Source organism: Rhinatrema bivittatum, chromosome 4, assembly GCF_901001135.1.
Source record: "Rhinatrema bivittatum chromosome 4, aRhiBiv1.1, whole genome shotgun sequence".
Classification (NCBI taxonomy): domain Eukaryota; kingdom Metazoa; phylum Chordata; class Amphibia; order Gymnophiona; family Rhinatrematidae; genus Rhinatrema; species Rhinatrema bivittatum.
In genome coordinates this window covers 168,695,975-168,715,918 of record NC_042618.1, presented here as the reverse complement: position 1 = coordinate 168,715,918, position 19,944 = coordinate 168,695,975, and the positions used below count along the sequence as shown (strand labels likewise).

General features: G+C 48.9%; 1 protein-coding gene and 1 long non-coding RNA gene across 5 annotated transcripts in view; one reads left to right on the top strand and one right to left on the bottom strand.

Annotated features, from left to right (window-relative positions):
• The window catches only part of ENDOV (endonuclease V), a 55,156-nt gene extending 53,204 nt beyond the window's left edge, over nucleotides 1–1,952 (bottom strand). Inside the window, exon 1 of one of the 4 annotated variants that reach the window (XM_029599195.1) lies at nucleotides 1,638–1,952. In XM_029599195.1, the coding sequence (XP_029455055.1) occupies nucleotides 1,638–1,744 (107 nt within the window). In that variant the 5' untranslated portion in view covers nucleotides 1,745–1,952. The remainder of the gene's footprint in view (nucleotides 1–1,637) is intronic. The other 3 variants (XM_029599194.1, XM_029599196.1, XM_029599197.1) reach the window with 3 other exon arrangements.
• A 15,519-nt stretch (nucleotides 1,953–17,471) lies between these two features.
• LOC115090290 lies at nucleotides 17,472–19,398 on the top strand. The gene is made up of 2 exons (XR_003856362.1): nucleotides 17,472–17,532; nucleotides 17,791–19,398. It is a non-coding gene; the product is annotated as an uncharacterized LOC115090290 (long non-coding RNA).
• The last annotated feature ends 546 nt before the right edge of the window (nucleotides 19,399–19,944 follow it).

Sequence of the window (19,944 nt, the reverse complement as noted above, 5' to 3'; positions counted from 1 at the left end):
TTGATGGCTGCATCTGTCTCGCAGACAAATCTTTAATAAAAAAGTAAAAATCTAACAAAACCCCCCACCCTCCTGATGCCCCCCAAGACCTCCAAAATTAATTTACTACAACCCCCCACCCTCCTGACCCCCCCCCAAGACCTGCCAAAATTCCCTGGTGGTCCAGTCGACCGACGGCCCTTTGCCCTTATGTCACAGGGGCTGCCGCTGCCATTGGTCGACCCCAGTGACATAGTGAGGGCAAAGGGCCTCAGCGCCATTTTGACTACTGGCAGCCGACAGCCCAAGTCCAGGAGATCGCTCCCGGACCTCTCCTGGACCCCCGCTGGACCACCAGGGACTTTTGGCAGGTCTTGGGGGGGGGTCAGGAGGGGGGGGGTTTGTAGTAAATTAATTTTGGAGGTCTTGGGGGGCGTCAGGAGGGTGCGGGGTTGTAGTTAGTATGGCTCTCACGGAATTACATTTTAAAATACGTGACGTTCATGGCTCTCTCAGCCAAAAAGGTTCATGACCCCCGGCTTAAGTCTTTCCTCATAGGGCAGTTGTTCCATCCCCTTTATCATTTTGGTCACTCTTCTCCAGTGCAACTATATCTTTTTTGGGATGTAGTGACCAGAACTGGACACAGTACTGAAGGTGCGGTCTCAACATGGAGCGATAGAGAGGCATTATGATATTTTCTGTTTTATTCACCATTCCCTTCCTAATAATTCCTAATATTCTGTTTACCTTTTTGACTGCTGCAGCACACTGAGCTGACGACTTCAAGGCAAATATTACGTGTGATAAAACGAGCGCTCATTATTGAGTGCCTGTTTTCTTAATGTGCACACAGCCACCTCTCCTGAGTGCCCAATGTAACATTTAAATGAGCTGGTGCAGTAAAAAGGACGAGGTAGGGACAAATTGTGCATCTCTAGTGCTCAAAAACATTGGGCACCCAGGAAAGATGGCTGTGTGCTCACAACGGCATCGGGCACCCAGACCAGTACCAGCGGCTGACCTGACCAAATCCCACTACCACTCCAAAGGTCTGGCCCAATGGACCAAGCAGTGTGGGTCAGACCTGGGAGTCCTGTACCTGAAATGGCTAATTCTGAGGTCCATGCGGTAAAATTACCCTTGTCAGACCCCAAATCCTCCCTACAGGCCAGAAACCCCTGCTGGAAATCCTCCTCTGGCAAGGCTGTTCCCGATTGGTCCTTTTCACTGACACTTGTCATTGAGAGGACCACCCCCTTTCAGAAGGCTGTCCAGAGCCCAAATCCCCCGGCTCTGAGCAGGCAATAAATTTCTCTCGGTAGTAGGAGGCATATGCTAAGCAAAGTAATAGCTAAATAGCCTCATCTACATAGAATTTATATGTTATTATATTAGCTATAAGCTTTTTTGGAGTTATTCTCTTTGTGTGTCAGGAAATTATGTGCTGGATTGGAGTTTTAACGCAAAATGCCTGCAGTGACTTGCCAAGGTCACAAGGAGTGGCAGTAGGATTTGAACCCTGATTTGCAGCTCACTGATCTAACCACTTGGCTACTTGCCATACAAAAACTACAGCTCCCAACATGCTATCACCCTCCCGGAAGTGACAAGCCCTACCAGGGCCGCTGGGCCAGTGTCGCCATCGCGGTCCTTACCTTTCCCACCGAGCCCGGATCTCTTCCTCTTCCTCTTCCTGCCGCCCGGCGCCTCCGCTCTGCTCCTGGGGCTTCTCCTGTTTCGGCGTCCCTTCTCCTTCTGCCATATTCCTATTCACTCTTCATTTCCACCCCCCACTTCCTGCTTCCGGAGGCGGAGCAATGACATCCCCCTTCCCCTACCAATACCGCTGCGCCACAGAGAAGGCGTGGCCTGGATCCTGCAGAGCAGTGTTGCCAACCTCGCTTATTTACCGCGAGATTGGGCTTCTTTTCTTAGTTATTCGCGGTTTTTTTTTCCGATTCGCGGGTTGCTTTTAATTGGGCTATTTTTTCTGCCAGTCGCGGTTTTTTGGGCTTGTTGGGCGGGACTTGTGCTCTGATGTTACAGTGATTGGCTGCTGCTGCTGCGATGAAGCCTGTCCATAGCAGGCACACCCTATCCCTATATTGCAGCAGTAAGCCAATCAGAGCAGGATTCAAAGAGTGAGCTGCAAGCCTTGCTGATGGATACCTCGCGAACACATTTTTGTTGGCAGACCTGGAACGGGAAGGCCAGCAGCACGGCATTGGAGGGCAACAGCAAAGGAATCTTCAGACTGTGCAGCTACAGCCAGGTATCAGGAGGGGAGGAATTAGTATGTTGGGAGGGGGGAATGAGAGTGTGGGGGGCCAGAGATGTGCTTGGAGGGGGGTGAGGAGAGGGGAATGAATGAGAGTGTGGGGGCCAGAGATGTGCTTGGAGGGGGGTGGGGAGAGGGGAATGAATGAGAGTGTGGGGGCCAGAGATGTGCTTGGAAGGGGGTGGGGAGAGGGGAATGAGTGAGAGTGTGGGGGCCAGAGATGTGCTGGGAGGGGGGTGGGGAGAGGGGAATGAATGAGAGTGTGGGGGCCAGAGATGTGCTTGGAAGGGGGTGGGGAGAGGGGAATGAGTGAGAGTGTGGGGGCCAGAGATGTGCTGGGAGGGGGGTGGGGAGAGGGGAGTGAGTGTGTGTGTGTGGGGGGGGGAGAGGGGAATGAATGAGAGTGTGGGGGCCAGGGATGTGCTCGGAGAGGGGTGGGGAGATGGGAATGAGTGAGTGTGGGGGGGGGGGAAGGGATGTGCTCAGAGAGGGGAATGAGTGAGTGTGTGGGGGCCAGGGATGTGCTCGGAGGGGGGTGGGGCGAGGGGAATGAGTGAGTGTGTGGGGGGCCAGGGATGTGCTCGGAGAGGGGAATGAGTGAGTGTGTGGGGGGCCAGGGATGTGCTCGGAGAGGGGAATGAGTGAGTGTGTGGGGGGCCAGGGATGTGCTCGGAGAGGGGAATGAGTGAGTGTGTGGGGGGCCAGGGATGTGCTCGGAGAGGGGAATGAGTGAGTGTGTGGGGGGCCAGGGATGTGCTCGGAGAGGGGAATGAGTGAGTGTGTGGGGGGCCAGGGATGTGCTCGGAGGGGGGAATGAGTGAGTGTGTGGGGGCCAGGGATGTGCTCGGAGGGGGGTGGGGAGAGGGGAATGAGTGAGTGTGTGGGAGTCAGGGATGTGCTCGGAGGGGGGAATGAGTGAGTGTGTGGGAGCCAGGGATGTGCTCGGAGGGGGTGGGGAGAGGGGAATGAGTGAGTGTGTGGGGGCCAGGGATGTGCTCGGAGGGGGGTGGGGAGATGGGAATGAGTGAGTGTGTGGGGGCCAGGGATGTGCTCGGAGAGGGGAATAAGTGTGAGGGGTTGGTATCTTTTATTTCCTAGCGTGTAGCAGATGGACTCAGGACCAATGGGTATAGTGTACTCCTGTTAGTAGTTGGAGACAGATCAGATTTCAATCTGACGTCAGCCCCTAGTACATATACCCCTGCAGGAAGTGCAGCTCCTCAGTATTTTCCGTCTCCAAAGCAGTTAGGGACTATCTGCATGCTCTCTGAGCGTTAGAACCAAAATTCAAGGAAAAACCCAAATTTAAGAAGAAAAGTTTACCTGAAGACTAGCCCCGCTCTCCTGCGGTGATACCCTCGGGTCCCTCCCCCAGTTGAAATTCCTGAGGTGATTTCCGTGGTCCCTCAGAGGTGAGCCTCGGTCCGGTGGCCAAATCTCAGCAGGGACTTAGCCCCTGATTTCGGGCACGGTTGAGAGGCAGCGGGTGCATTCCTCGAGCGCGGCGATGAAGGTATTTGCCCTCTCCCCCCGCAGCCGGAGACCGCCCGGGACGAAACCGGGAAGCGCCGAAGACAAGGTAAGGTAGAAATCTTCTATGTAAACAGTCTCCGAGGATCGAAGAGGAGCACAGGCTGCTGATCGGAGCCAGTGCCGCTGGGTTGATCCACCCTAGCAGGGCTAGGCCCCGGCTGTTCCCGAGGGTCTACCCACGTTGAGACCCTCCGAGGAGGTCGCCATCTTGACCCGCCTCGCCGTTCAACTCGAGCGCACAAGTCCCTTGTGCGCATAAACTTAGGCGCACATAATACCTCACGAGCATATTTGTGCGCATAAACTTAGGCGCACATAATACCTCACGAGCATAAGTTGCGCGCACGGAACAAGGCGCATATCTGCGGCTAGGCGCACATCTCAGCGCATATCTGAGGCGCACTGGAGCGCACAAGAGCTCACGCGGCCACAGTCATGGCAGCTCCAGAGTCGGGCATAAAAGCGCAAGGCCTCTGCCAAGCATGCCACGTCAGAGCCGCACAGAGCGAGGAGGCCGACGCCCTGTCCGTACATTGGAGGAGGCCCTGGGAGATCCAGGCCAGGGCCATTCCAGCCAGGGCCCAATGCTAGCTCTTCAGGGGGCACCCCGGACCTAGCAGGCCCCAGGGAGTCCACCCCGCACTCGGGGACTCCCAGAGAACCAGCGCCCCTCAACTTAGACCCAGCTTCGATATCGTGGGTGGAGCTGTTCAAGGGGATTCACGCCTTTCTCAGGATGCAAACTGAACCCCGGGAGGTCCAGCCACAGGCGCCTCCGGAGGACCCTCATGCCCCAGGACCCTCTAGGCCTAGGCACAGGTCCACACCGTCCAGAAGTTCCGCCTACGAGGACACAGACCACTCTGAAGAGGAAATTGAGCCCCTGGAAGAAGGGGAACTCCCCCCGGGGACAGAGCCACACCGAACCATGAGACGCTTCTTCACAAAGGATGAGCTCCCGGACCTAGTATCCCAATGTCTAACGGAACTCGCTATCCCGGGCCAAGGGCCCTCAAGGGAACCTAGAATGAACCCCCTGCTGGAGGGCCTTCGTCAGACGTCTCGCTATTTTCCTCTCTTACAGGCGGCACAACAGCTAATTGACCTAGAGTGGAATGCTCCAGAGTCCTCATTCAAAGGGGGTCGAGCATTGTCTGCCATGTATTCCCTGGACCCAGCGACCAAAGAACTCCTGGCGTGCCCTAGTGTGGACGCCATGGTCTGCGCGGTCGCTAAGCGCACTACCATCCCAGTGGAGGGAGGAGCGGCGCTCAAGGACGCTCATGACCGGCGCCTAGAAGCCTTGCTAAAGCAGTCATTCGAGGTTGCAGCTCTGTCCCTTCAGATTGCGGCCTGCTGCACCGTGGTGACGCGTGCCTGCCTATCTCAAGCCAGGAACAGCACCCCGGGAGAGGACATGGAATCAACTCTGTCCTTTCTCACCGACGCGGCTTCCGATCTAGTGCGTACAACAGCCAGAGGAGTCTCGTCCACTGTGGCAGCCAGAAGACAGCTCTGGCTCCGAAAATGGTCGGCAGACGCCTCTTCCAAGACGAGTCTATCAAAGATGCCCTTCAAAGGATCCCTCCTCTTCGGCAGCGAACTAGAGAAACTGGCCAACAAATGGGGTGACTCCCCATTACCGCGCCTGCCGGAAGACAAGACGAAGAGAAACCAGCGTCCCTTCCACAGATCCGCCAGAGGCAGAAGCTCACAGCGCTTCAACCCTTTCAAAAGCAACTATCGAGCACCCCACCCTACGAGCAGGAGCCAGTCCTTTCGGAACAAGCACACCAAGAGAGGAACCAGTGCGGGTGCAGGCTCCGGCTGCACCCCACAATGAGAATCAGCCGACCCATCCAAGGGAAGATGCTATAGGGGCAGACTAGCCTTATTCTACCGCATATGGGTCGAGATAACTACGGACAAATGGGTCCTGGCCATCATCCGGGAGGGGTACTACCTGGACTTCATTCGAACTTCCCCCGACAAATTCGTGGAATCTCCCTGCCACGACCCCCTCAAGAGGGCGGCAGTGGAAGCTACACTGAACAGGCTTCTGACCCTCGAGGCCATAACCCCAGTGCCTATACGGGAAATGAATACTGGACATTACTCCATTTACTTCATTGTACCCAAGAAAGAGGGCATATTCATGCCCATCCTGGACCTAAAGTCGGTCAACCGCCACCTAAGGGTTCCCCGCTTCCGCATGGAAACCTTACGATCCGTCATACGGGCAATACAACCAGGAGAGTTCCTCACATCCCTGGATCTGTCGGAGGCCTACTTACACATCCCAATGCATCAGGAACACCAGCGCTTCCTACACTTCAAGGTCCTGAATCGTCACTATCAGTTCCGGGCACTACCCTTCGGGTTAGCCACAGAACCCCGGACGTTCACCAAGGTAATAGTAATAGTGGCGGCAACACTCAGGAAGGAAGGAATCCTCGTTCATCCCTACCTGGACGATTGGCTGATCAGGGCGAAGTCACCGGAGGAAAGCCATCAAGCAACCAGCAGAGTCATAGCACTACTGGAAAGCCTAGGATGGGTAGTCAACATAAACAAAAGCTCCCTACAGCCCGCACAGTCGCTGGAATACCTAGGCGTCCAATTCGACACCAAGGAAGACAAGGTCAGCCTGACCCCCGCGAGGAGGTCAAAGCTGCGGGGCCGGCTTCAGACCTTGCTGAGCGTTCCTCGTCCCACAGCATGGGATTACCTGCAAGTCCTCGGACTGATGGCGTCCACGCTGGAAGTAGTGCCATGGGCGCGAGCACAAATGAGACCTCTACAGCGCTCACTTCTAACGCGGTGGAGTCCACGGTCCCAGAACTACACCGTACGCCTTCCACTCCCGGGCAGCGTCTGGACCCAGCTACGGTGGTGGCTGCAGAACAGCCACCTGAGCCGGGGATCAAGCCTATCCTCCCCAACCTGGACCCTGCTCACCACAGATGCCAGCCTACACGGATGGGGAGCACACTGCGAAGAGCTGACCACCCAAGGGCAGTGGAACGCAGAAGAGGCGGGATGGAACATCAACCACCTAGAAGCGCGGGCAGCCAGATTAGCCTGTCTGCGGTTTGCCCACAGACTTCGAGGCAAAGCGGTCTGACTGATGTCGGACGACGCCACGACGGTGGCCTACATCAACCGACAGGGCGGAACCAGAAGCCAACAGGTGTCCCTAGAAATAGACCTCCTGATGGCGTGGGTGGAAGCAAATCTTCAGGAGATCTTGGCCGTCCACATTGCCGGGAAAGACAACATCGCGGCAGACTTCCTCAGCAGAGAAAGTCTAAACCCAGGAGAATGGAAACTGTCATCCACAGCCTTCCAAATGATAGTGAATCGGTGGGGGATCCCAAACATGGACCTTCTGGCAAGCAGATCCAACGCTCAAGTACCCAGATACTTCAGCTGCAGACGGGACCCGCAGTCCCAGGGGATCGATGCCCTGGCCTCCGGGGACCCTTCTATACGCCTTCCCGCCGTGGCCCTTGCTGGGCGCAATCATTCACAAGATACAGCGACACAGGGGACTAGTTCTCCTGGTGGCCCCGGATTGGCCAAGAAGACCTGGTACGCAGACATGAGAAGACTGCTGGCAGGGAACCCAGTACCCCTGCCGCCGCACAGAGACCTGCTCCAACAAGGCCCGATCCTTCACGAGGACCCGACTCAATTCTCGCTTACGGTCTGGCCATTGAGAGGGCTCGACTGAGGAAGAGCGGATACTCGGAGGCAGTAATAGATACTCTCCTCCGAGCACGCAAGTTCTCCACATCTCTAACGTACATAAGGATTTGGAGAGTCTTCAAGGCCTGGTGCGAAGACCACAACATCAAGCCACGCCCCTCCAGAGTTCCCATGAGCCTGGAATTCTTACAGAATGGGCTACAGCAGTGTCTGTCCCTCAATTCCATCAAGGTACAGATAGCAGCATTGTCATGCTATGGCTCCAGGAGCGAGGGCAACAGCATAGCCTCGTACCCGGATGTATCACGCTTCCTGAAAGGAGTCAAACACATTCGCCCACCTCTAAGATGGACGGTACCTCTGTGGAACCTCAACCTCGTCTTGGAGTTCCTAGCGGGATCCGCCTTCAGACCCCTCCGAGGCCTATCTCTCCGTCTGTTAACCTTAAAGACAGTGTTCTTGCTGGCCGTGTGTTCGGCCCGCCGCATCTCGGAGCTACAAGCACTGTCCTGCCGTGAACCGTTCTTCAGATTCACCCCGGGGTTCATCCAACTACGCACAGTTCCCTCCTTCCTCCGTAAAGTGGTCTCACACTTCCACCTCAATCAAACCATCGCACTACCAACGATGGACGGCGTGAAGAACTCGGGAAAAGACCGTAGCCTACGTCACCTCGACATCGGCAGACTCCTAGCCAGATATTTGGAAAGGTCGGAACCGGTACGAAAGACAGACCACCTTTTTGTCCTTCACAGCGGAAAGAGGCAAGGGGAAGCGGCCTTGCGGACAACCATTGCCCGCTGGATCAAAGAAGTCATTAAGGCGGCCTATGTAGAAGCAGGAAAACCACCACCTCTACAAGTCAAGGCCCATTCAACCAGAGCCTAGGCGGTGTCCTGGGCAGAGACTAGAATGCTGTCACCTGCGGACATCTGCAGAGCGGCAACGTGGTCCTCTATCCACACTTTCTCCAGATTCTACCGTCTGGACGTACAGGCTCAGGAGGACACGGCATTTACAAGGACAATTCTAAGTGGACCCCGGGCAGCCTCCCACCCGATTCGGGAGTAGCTTTTATACATCCCATTGGTCCTGAGTCCATCTGCTACACGCTAGGAAATGGAGAAATTACTTACCTGATAATTTCGTTTTCCTTAGTGTAGACAGATGGACTCAGCATCCCACCCTGGGCTGCCCTGAGGCACTGTGCCAATGAGTTACGGGTAAGCCATGTCTTTATTTACCTAAGACGTCCACCCTGCCCGGTGTCGACGCTTTCCGGTTGAGTACACTGGCGGTCTCCAGCTATAGTCAACCAATCAGTTCAAGTTAATCAAGTTTAATCGAGTTTAAACGTTCTAACAAGTTAGTTAAGTTTAACCATAATATGAAGTTAATCAGTCAGTCAGTCACATATATATCCACAATGCTTTTCAAGGAAGAATACTGAGGAGCTGCACTTCCTGCAGGGGTATGTGTACTAGGGCAGTGATGGCTAACCTATGACATGCGTGTCAGAGGTGACACCGAGATTTTTTGCTGACACACGCAGCCTTTCGTGGACTATCGGGAATTTTTTTTTAATCGGCTGCGCCGAGCCTTTAAAACTAGTTTTTTAGTAATGCCCCCGGGCGCAGCGACAGGCAGATAGGCAGGGCCACGGCCCGAAGAAAAAGATCACGTTTAAACGCGCTGATGTTCCTCCTCCTTCCTGCCTGTGCAGCCCCGGAACTAAACGTTGCCGGAGCCACGTGGGCTGGAAGGAGGTGAAGCATCGGCGTGTGCAGAAGAGGAGCAGCACTTGCGTTTACGGGCAGCCGCGAATCCCAAGTCGCAGCGGCCCGAGAAGAGGAAGAGGCCTGGTAGCAGGGCTGCCGCAGAGCCCATCCTGTGACTACCCGCGAAGAGGAGTCTCAGAGGTGAGAGAGAGGCTGAGGGTCTGTAGAGGGTGTGTGTGTGTGTGTGCGTGTATGAGATGAGTTGAGAGATTGTGTGTGAGAGTGAGGACTTGAATGTTTGCAGAGACAGCATGTGGGAGTGAGAGAGAGCCTGTGTGTGTGAGTCAGACAGAATGTGCCAGTGAGAGACTGTGTGTATGAATGATTGTATGAGAGAGAGCATGTGCCAGTGAGAGCCTGTGTGTGTGTATATGAGAGAGAAGAGCATGTGAGAATGAGAACCTGTGTGTTTGAGGGAAGAAGATGGAGAGAAAAGAAACAGAAAAAAAGACAATATAAAAGGAATTGGCAAAAAAAAATAAAGGAAAGGTGGGGGAAAAAAAGCCTGTGACCAACCAATTAGAAAATGAAGATCAGACAGCAAAGGTAAAAAAACAAAATTAAATTACTTTTTAGTGATTGGCACATGTAATCTTTGGGAATGTGCAAGAATAGCACTTTCTCTATGCGGATCTCACAATGTACGAGATCAGCATGGAGAAAATGGAAGCCCACGGGGCCTGCACAGAGGAGGCAGCAGAATGGGCATCAGTGTCAGTAGCAGCAATCGGCACCTCCCCAATAGCCATGCGGCAGCAGTGACAGTGGCAGCAGAGGAATGAGAGAGGTTCTGAGGTTGCTGGCAAAAGAGAGGGGGGTCTGCCTTTAGTGTGTGCATGTGAATGAATGGGACTCTGCATGGGGGTGTATGTGTGTGTGAATGCATGGGTGCCTGCATGAGAATGAATTGGTGCCTGCCTGGAGGATGGAGCGGGAGTGGTGTGAGAGTGACTGGGAGCCTGCCTGGGGTTGAGGGAGCCAGTGAGTGTGAGAGCATGAGTGTGTATGAGAAAATCCAGGGGAGTGAGAGTTTGGTGGAGGGGGACAGAGTGTTTTAATTGAAGATTTAGCCAATGAAATTCAGCAGAAAAAAGTCACTAAGCAGGTAAGGCAAATAATTATTTGTTTTTGCTTTATTAATAAATACAGAACATATATTAAAATTATAACTTTGTTATTAATATTAGAACATAAGAAAATGCCATACTGGGTCAGAACAAGGGTCCATCAAGCCCAGCATCCTGTTTCCAACAGTGGCCAATCCAGGCCATAAGAACCTGGCAAGTACCCAAAAACTAAGTCTATTCCTTGTAACCATTGCTAATGGCAGTGGCTATTCTCTAAGTGAACTTAATAGCAGGTAATGGACTTCTCCTCCAAGAACTTATCCAATCCTTTTTTTTTTTTTATGTTACATCTTTTTATTGAAAGTGAAGCAACGAAAGTTACAATAGAGACATTATGAACAGCAATTAAGTACATTATCATGGTAGCAGAAGAGAAAGCGCACAGGTAGGCAAATATAACATATTGTACCAAATCCATAGTAAACAATATATAAATTGAACAGGATAACCTCCCAAAACTGCCTCTGGGGTTTCAAATGACCCTGGACCCATGAAAACCAAGTCATCTAAATTGTCCAGAAAATGGCACAGGGGAGTGAATGCACAAAGCCCCAAATACCCACGCAGTGTACTCTCGTCCGCTTCTTCTGTTCCTTTTCCATGTCGATTTCTCCTGTGATTCTCTATTTTCTTGTGATTTTCTATTTTCTCCCCCCCCTCTCCTCCCTCCCGCCCCCCCTGCAGTGCATTACAAACATCAGCGCACCAGAAGTACAGAATTAGGAGATACAGACTAGAGAGGCAAGTATCAAAGCTCAGCAGGGAATTAGGATCATAATACGAGAATTTAAAACGTTAACACCCATTATAAGGTACTTAGGGGGACCAGTTTATCAGGCCCACTCTTTAGGTCTCAGGTATGTGGCCAGCTCCACCACGTTTAAAGGTACAATACACTCCATACTCCCAAAAGTTACCGACAGAGCTACTAGGAATTATGAGCTAGGAATCCAGACCATATAGCTGTGGTTCGCTCCCTATGTCTAATAGTGGAGGATTTAGCCGTTAGTCGTTCAAACGTGGCCAGTTTAGTCATTTTCTGGGTCCAATGGGTAACATGGGGAGTATCAGATACTGTCCACTTTGCCAATATGGTTTGTTTAGCTAACAGACTCGGCAACCACTCGGGCCAAGGTGTCCCCTCCTATCAACCATATATACGGACATAGTGGAATAGAACATTTGCATACCTGAGAACATAGAGCTTGGATAGCACCCCAGAACTCTTGAATTTTAGGACATGACCAAAAGTTATGGAAAAAATCACCTGGGGCAATCTCACACTTTAAACAGAGAGGAGATGCACATATACCGGCCTTATGCGCTCTCACCGTGGAAAAGTAAATCTGCCAAATAAACTTAAATTGGAGTTCACGTAGTATAACATTTTCAGAAGTTACTTTAATAGCTTTCAGGTAAGTTTTTATCATTTCCGAGGTTACCGGCATCAATGGGACCATTGACCATCTTAGACTGATAGCGGTATGCGCATTCCGGGCCAGGTGAGTATGTAAAACCTTGGAGAAAAGTGCACACGAAACCCGGGACTTCAGTCGCACCCCCAATATGGTTTCCACGTGTCTCCTTTGAGGGCCTTGAATGGTAAGAAAGTCGTCATGCAGTGCATAATGTCTTAGCTGTAGATAAGCATAAAAGTCCTGCCTTGGGATATTAAATAGTTCTTGTAGTTCTGTAAAACTACGTAGCTGGGTAGTCCCAGGGTAAAAGAGTTGGGAGACTAACAACATTCCCTTTGAGGCCCAGGTGTGAAAGACCGAAGGATACATGCCTGGGGGGAACATAGGATTGTGACATATGGGTATAATAGGAGTCAAAGTGTGCGAAAGGCCTATGAGTTTACAAAAATGAAACCACGCTTTTCTACCAGAGTCAATTACCAGGGACCTCTTTCCTACTAGTGGCAAGTATTTAGTGTGGATTTGCATTAAGGCAGCTGGTGAAACTCCCTGCAAACTACTCTGCAGGAAGGCAGTAGGCGAGTAGAATTCCGTGCGTAACAACCAGTCTCTGAGATGACGTAGCATACAGACTAGATTATAACGCCGGAAATCTGGACAGGAGAGACCCCCCTCTTCTGGTTTCAAAATTAGGTATTTAAGAGCCAAGCGTGCTCTTTTACCTCTCCACAGAAAGGTGCCAATAAGTGCATTAATGCTGCGCAATTCAGCTCCCGTGAGCCATATAGGCATCATTTGAAGAACATATAACCATTTAGGTAATTCCACCATTTTTAGCAGATGAATTCGGCCAGTCAGAGAGAGAGGTAGGGAGACCCATTGTTGGAGACGTGTTTTCATTTTTTTGAGCAGTGGGGATATATTTAGATGGTGAAGTGTGTCCAAATTTTTGGAAATCTGCACCCCAAGATATTTGATGGGCCCAGAGGCCCACTTGAGTGGAAAATTAGTACCCCAAGTTTGTTGAAGGTTTCCGTAGATTTCTAGGGCTTCCGACTTATCAGTGTTAATTTCGAGGCCAGAGAAACTCCCATAATTAGTCTGATGCAGCAGAACCCGAGGAAGAGCCACCTGTGGTTGTGTGAGGAAGATAAGTATGTCATCAGCAAAAGCTGCAATTTTAAACGGTTGGTTTGAAAATTCCAAACCGGGGATACCAGCGTCCAGAGAAATAGTGCGGAGAAGAGGGTCTATGGCCAATATGTATAACAACGGGGAAAGGGGGCATCCCTGCCGAACTCCTCTGTGTGGGGTGAAGGCTTTAGAGAGGAGCCCATTAGCCAAAATGTGGGATGTGGGGTGATAATAAAGAAGGGATAGGTATGACATAATAGTGCCTTGAAACCCGAAACGGTCCATAATGGAAAAAAGGTATTCCCAGGAAACTCTGTCAAATGCCTTCTCTGAGTCAAAACTTACAGCCATTGCTGGAATTTTATGGGTTTGGCAGTGTTGTATAGCTGTGAGCAATTTGATAATATGCATGCTGGCTGCACGTCCTTTAACAAAACCCACCTGGTGGAGGGAAATTAAATCTGGCAGGACCATGCTCATCCGAGTCGCCAATACATTAGCCAGGAGTTTGAGGTCGCAGTTTAACAGAGAGATTGGGCGATAGGAGGCTGGTTGACCCGGATCCTTGCCCGGCTTAGGGAGAACCGTGATGTAGGCCTTGTTAAAGTCCTCAGGAAAATGATCAACATGTAAAGCATTTTGGTAAAAAGCAGTTAACGGATTCGTTATAACCTCCCCTAAAATTTTGTAGTAATCGTAGGAGAACCCATCCGGGCCGGGAGCCTTACCCGACTTACTTTTTTGTATAACCGACAGAACCTCCTGGGGGAGAATAGGAGCGTTCAATCTCTCTTTCTGATGCTCTGTGAGAGAGGGTAGGTGAATATTGCGGAAGAACAGATCTTCCTCCTTAGAACCTCCTTGTCTATCCTCAGTATACAGGTTCTTGTAGAAAGTGCGCAGGATTTCAGCTATATCTTCCCCTTTGGTAGCCCAAAGCCCTTGGGGGGATCTCAGTTTTTCTATATAAGATTTACTATGGCGGAGCCTAACTAAATTGGCCAGCAGTTTCCCCGATTTGTTTCCAAAACGAAAGAAAGAGTGTTCTTTGAAGTGTAAGGATTTAATGGCCTTCTGCTGCAAGAGACTTTGTAGAGTTCCCAAGGTTTTGTAATATCTAGATCTGGTGGTAGGAGTAGAATTTTGAATCATCTCTAACTTGTCCTTTTTCAATTGTTGGTCTAAGCTAAGAATATCAGCATTCAGAGTTTTGTTCCTATGCCGCAAGAAAGAAATGATTTCACCTCTCAGGACTACTTTACTGGTTTGCCAAAAAAGTTCGGGGTTATCTACATGCTCCCGGTTAGCCTCACAAAATTGTTTCCATTTCTCTTTAAGGTACGTTTGAAATCCCTGATCCTCTCTCATGTAAGAGGGGAACTTCCACCATCTAGCCTGAGGTATCTTATCATCCCAGCTAAGATCCACCCATATTAACGCGTGGTCAGAGACCCCTGGGGATCCTATGTTCGCCTCTGCAACAAAGGGAAATAAAGAAGAGGAACCTAATATATAATCTATGCGGGACATTGTCCCATGAGCCTTGGAAGTATGAGTATAGTCCCTTTCCGTTGTGTGAAGCACCCTCCAAAAATCTATTAAGTTTAAGGAGTGGCAAAGCTTCTGAATACTCGAGGGTGAATGAGAAGGTAATAACTTCTGGGTGCTAGACCTGTCCATAGAGATGTCAGAAACAGAGTTAAAGTCTCCCGCTATTATCACCTTAGCTTCTCCTTGTGAAGTTAAAAGATTAGATATTTTAGTAAAGAAAATTTTTGAGGGGGAATTGGGACCATAAAGGTTGAGGATTGTGATGTCCTTGCCATTCAATTTCCCAGAAACCAAAATGTACCGACCCTCCGGGTCTGCTATCTGCTTGATGAGCTGAAAAGAGAGGTTCTTGTGTATTAAGATTGCTACACCCGCTTTTTTGCCCACCGCCGCAGCAAAATAGCATTGCCCTACCCAATCTCTGCGCAGTTTAGAACTTTCGGCTGCTGTGAGGTGTGTCTCCTGAAGACAGACAATGTGTGCGGAGGCTCTTTTAAGAGATTGGTAGACTTTTGTCCTCTTTACAGGGTGTCCAAGTCCATTGACATTCAAACTTGCTAGCTTAATATAGTTCCTACTCATTGCACCATGTCAAAAAGTGCCATAGACATTGAAAGTAGGTAGAAGGGATGGGTTCCCCAGCCTGAACCCTCCCTGAAAAGATCCGGTGCTGTGAAAGCCCCTGCCTCCGAGTGTGTGCATGAGTGTATTGTAGCCTGTATCTAGTCTGGTCTCGCTGAGAAAAGTTGGAAATCTCTGCACTGTTATAACTCCCTACCCCCTGCCCACCCTCCCGAACCCTTCCCCCAACCCGTAGGTAACAGAACTTCCTCATGTTATTTCCTGAAGAGGAAATACAGGGGGCACGTATTAGATGCGTCGTGACCCCGCCCTCCCGTCCGGCATTATACAATGTGAGGTCAAACCAAACATGAAATGTATTAAACGTTAACCAACATGGTAAGAAACATTAGAACATGCAATATGAAAACACATTTGTTTTGGTAACATGAAAAGATCAACATAAAATGTCACTGGGATCTTGGAAAACTGCAAAAGTGCATAACAGAGTCCAAGGACCAGCTCTTTGTCAGTATAGGCACCAAAGATACTGTATTACCGATAACCATATCCTTAAAACTGGGATTCAACGGTAACAAGTGGTTCGTCGGTGTAATTCTGTCACATTGTGCATTAGCTCCGGAAAAAAAGAAAAAAAAAAATCCTGGTGTAAGCAGTATCAGAAGGAGCAGAGAAAAAAAAAGAAAACAGTCCTGAGCTCCATAATTGTATCCATCCACAAGAGAGACCATTATAATAATCACTCCTTAGCTGCGAAAGCAGAATTCTCCAGTAAGAATAATGAATAGTCCGCCATCTTAGTGGAAAGTCTTTAGCCAGAAATAGTGGCTATGTAAAGTTTTGCAGCTTCTACCTCCGTGAAAATATGATCCTTGCCTCCATGTTTAAATCTCAGGATAGCAGGGTAAGCCATTTGAAACCTGACATTTTTGTTGTATAAATCGGTGCACAACGGGCTGAATTGTTTCCTTTTCTGCGCCAGAGAGGCCGAGAAATCTTGAAATATACGTATGTCACAGTCCTTATATTTTAGAGAGGGACATGCCCTGTAAGCCTGCATGATTCGCTGCTTCTGGGACCAATTGAGCAGTTTCGCGATAACAATCCTTGGTCTCTGATCTCCCTCCCGTCTCCGCCCGAGACGATGGGCCCGCTCAATTTGAAATGGTTGTTGTAAATTTTCAATGCCTAATGCAGCAGGGAGCCATTTTTCTAACTCCGATTCAAGATTTGCGTCACCCACGTCCTCCGGTATCCCGGCAAACCGTAAGTTGTTGCGCCGTGCCCTGTTCTCTAAATCGTCAATTTTTTCAGCCTGAGACGTCACCGTTTGTTCTAGTTTCTGAAGTTTGTTATGGTCTGCCTGCCGCTCGTCTTCAAGGGAAGAAATGCGTTCCTCCGCTGCAGCTACTCTCGGGCCAAGTTCAATAAAGGAGGCTTTAAGTTCTTTGAATTCGGTGGATAAGTCCGTAAACCTCCCGTCTAGTGCTGCAACTACTGCACTTGTAACACTCGAAATTAAGTCAGCATGTTGTATAAGTGCACTTGGGGACGCCGGTGTAGCCGGTCGCACGAGGTTGTCGGCCATTTTGGGCCCAGCGGCACTCTATTTCTCTTTTTCCCTTTTGCCGCCTCGAAGGGGCATATTGGTCGCACCTTTTAGCATAAAATTGTCTATCGACATGAAGGGTAAGTACCTGTAGCAGGATTATGCGTGATCTAAAGTAGATGGGGACGATTTGAGCCGATATCAGGAGCATCCAATCCTTTTTTAAACACAGCTATACTAACTGCACTAACCACATTCTCTGGCAACAAATTCCAGAGTTTAATTGTGCGTTGAGTAAAAAAGAACTTTCTCCGATTAGTTTTAAATGTGCTAACTTCATGGAGTGCCCCCTAGTCTTTCTACTATCCGAAAGAGTAAATAATCGATTCACATCTACCCGTTTTAGACCTCTCATGATTTTAAACACCTCTATCATATCCCCCCCTCAGTCGTCTCTTCTCCAAGCTGAAAAGTCCTAACCTCTTTAGTCTTTCCTCATAGGGGAGTTGTTCCATTCCCCTTATCATTTTGGTAGCCCTTCTCTGTACCTTCTCCATCGCAATTATATCTTTTTTTGAGATGCGGCAACCAGAATTGTACACAGTATTCAAGGTGCGGTCTCACCATGGAGTGATACAGAGGCATTATGACATTTTCCGTTTTATTAGAGCTACAAATATCACAAAATTATGGATTTTTCTAGAAGTGACACACCACCTGAGTTATGCTCTGTCTTTTTATGAATTTTGACAGAGCGCAAAAGGTTAGCCATCACTGTACTAGGGGCTGACGTCAGATTGAAATCTGATCCGTCTCCAGCTGCTATCAGGAGTACACTATACCCATTGGTCCTGAGTCCATCTGTCTACACTAAGGAAAACGAAATTATCAGGTAAGTAATTTCTCCAATTTGTTCTACTCCACTTGATTTCATCTATTTTTTTTTCTCATTTCTTCCCTGTAGCTGATCACCTTTTATAAAAAAAAAAAAACAAAACCCTTATTTTGACAAAAAGAAAGCTTGTCCATACCTGCTGACTACAGGTAAAAAAAGTGTGACATGGAAACTTGTAATGCTATTTTTCTACACCACTTTTGCTTTCCTCTAATTCTGCCTTTTTTTTTTCTCTTTCGTTTCTTCTCCCTGCAGAAGATCATCTCTGTAAGAAAGCCAGTCTATACCTACTGTTTCCGTCCTTGGCTGCTACACTACTAGATGGTTTTGATCTACTATGGCTACAGTAAAGAACTGGGCTAAATACAGTAAAGTACTGCAAAGCATGGGAAGAGGAACATGAACTAAAAGCATGGATTCAGCCTGTTTTCAGCAATGAGAATAAGGCTACGTGCAAATTTTGCAAGTGTGACATTCGTGCACATCATGCAGACCTTCTGCAACATGCTAAAACAGAGAAACATGCAAAAAGCTAAGCTCCTTTGTCATCTATGCGACTCACAGACATTGGTGTTTCAATTTCACGTGTTTTGGGCTTTTTTTGGGCTTGTTTTTTTGGAAAAAAGTGCTTGTTCTTTCATGAAAACCTGGCAACCCTGCTGCAGAGATTGTCTCACACCTCGGGGGAGAGGGGAGCACCGCCTGAGGCGGCAGTGGGGCTTACCTTGCCTATGTCCTCCAGCCGCTCTCCGGTGCTACTATTAAGTCAGTCGGGAATTGGCAGATTCAGGAAACTTTTATTCGTAGGACACGTTGCCAAACTAATGAACGACGTGGTTAAATGTATAAGAGGGGGGGAAATTACATAACCGCAATACTAAAGCGAAGTTCCTTAACGTAGCAGGTATTCGCCGCAGACGGCAAAACAAACAGACACAGAAGAGGGGAGCCGTCTTTTGGCAGCAGCGAATTCGCCCAGCAAAGTTCCAATTTACACTCGCAGCAGATGCGAACGGTCCTGTGCTAGCATCCTCATGCACGAGTCTCCTCCATCTCTTTCCAACCCTGGTTTAATGTTCCTGGGGAAATTGGGAGGGACGGTGTGGCTGTTTGTTTTGCTTTTCATGGAGATCAACTGTTACAGGTAATCTACTTTGTTTCCATACACAAGCACAAGAAATAGCCTCACAAAGGAGGAGGCCCAGCTGAGGGCGGCCTTGAAGTAATTCTTTCAATGGTTTCTTGGCAACACATTGTGTATTGTGGGAAGTTTGTTTCTTTTCTTTAAAAATATTAAGCACCGCTTGTCAAAATTAACTGTCATTAGGTGAGTCCTTACCCAGACAGTAATGCTTTGTAAAAGTATGTATTCTTCCTTTTCTCCCACTAAAATCAATAACTGCTTGACAGAGGTGGCCAATTGGCTGAAATCCTCCAAAGGAAAGGTTAATCTAGAAAACTCTGAAACAATAAGGTGCTGGAGCAGATATGCCATTACTCTGTTTTCACCCCCCCCCCCATTATGGCTGGTAATACAGTTGAAGTTGGAAAGGTCAACATTACCCTAGCTCTCCATATTGATTAAACTTTCTTTTTCAAATAACTTTTGCAACTGTTACAACATTCATATTTCTTTTTGCATTTTATTAATCAAACCTTTTCTTGCTTCTTCCACTCTTAAGCCATTAACATAACTCATATTATCACAACCCTTTTTTCCATTTTGTTTTCACTTTTGAATATTTTGTTTTACTGATGGCTTATGTTTGATTTTATCTTTTATTTAGTGCTGTTTAAAAAAGATATTTTCATTTAGTATTAAATAAATGCATAAACTAAATAAAACCATTTTGTGTTTTATGATTCTGTTTTTTATTGTATTTATCTATTTATTGGCTTTTAATATACCGACATTCATGGGTACATCATGTCGGTTTACAATGTGACAGGAAGGAGGAAAATACATAAAACCAGGGGGAGGGAAGAGGGAGCAGTTGGAAAAGGAGAGACAAGGAAAAGGAGGAAACATAGGCAGGGAAGGAAAGGACCAGTGACTGAAAGGGAGCCACCGCGAGAGTTACAATATAACGTGGTAAACTGCTTTCCGAGGAAGGCACTGCGCTCAACTTTATACAAATTGGAGAACTCTTATACATTATGTAAAATATACACACTATGTAAAATATATGCACCAAAAAGCAAGAAAAAAAGGCACTATATACACTGAAAAGCCTTGTCTTAGGGAGGGAAATGAGGGGAGGGGGTAGGGGGCTATGTAAGATCAGAGTCAGGGTGGGCCAATTTGAAGAGCCATGTTTTTACCCCAGTTTTGAATTTTCGAAAGCATGGTTCTCAACAAAGTTCAGCTGGCATAGAGTTCCAGAAGGAGGGGCCTGCAATAGATAGTGC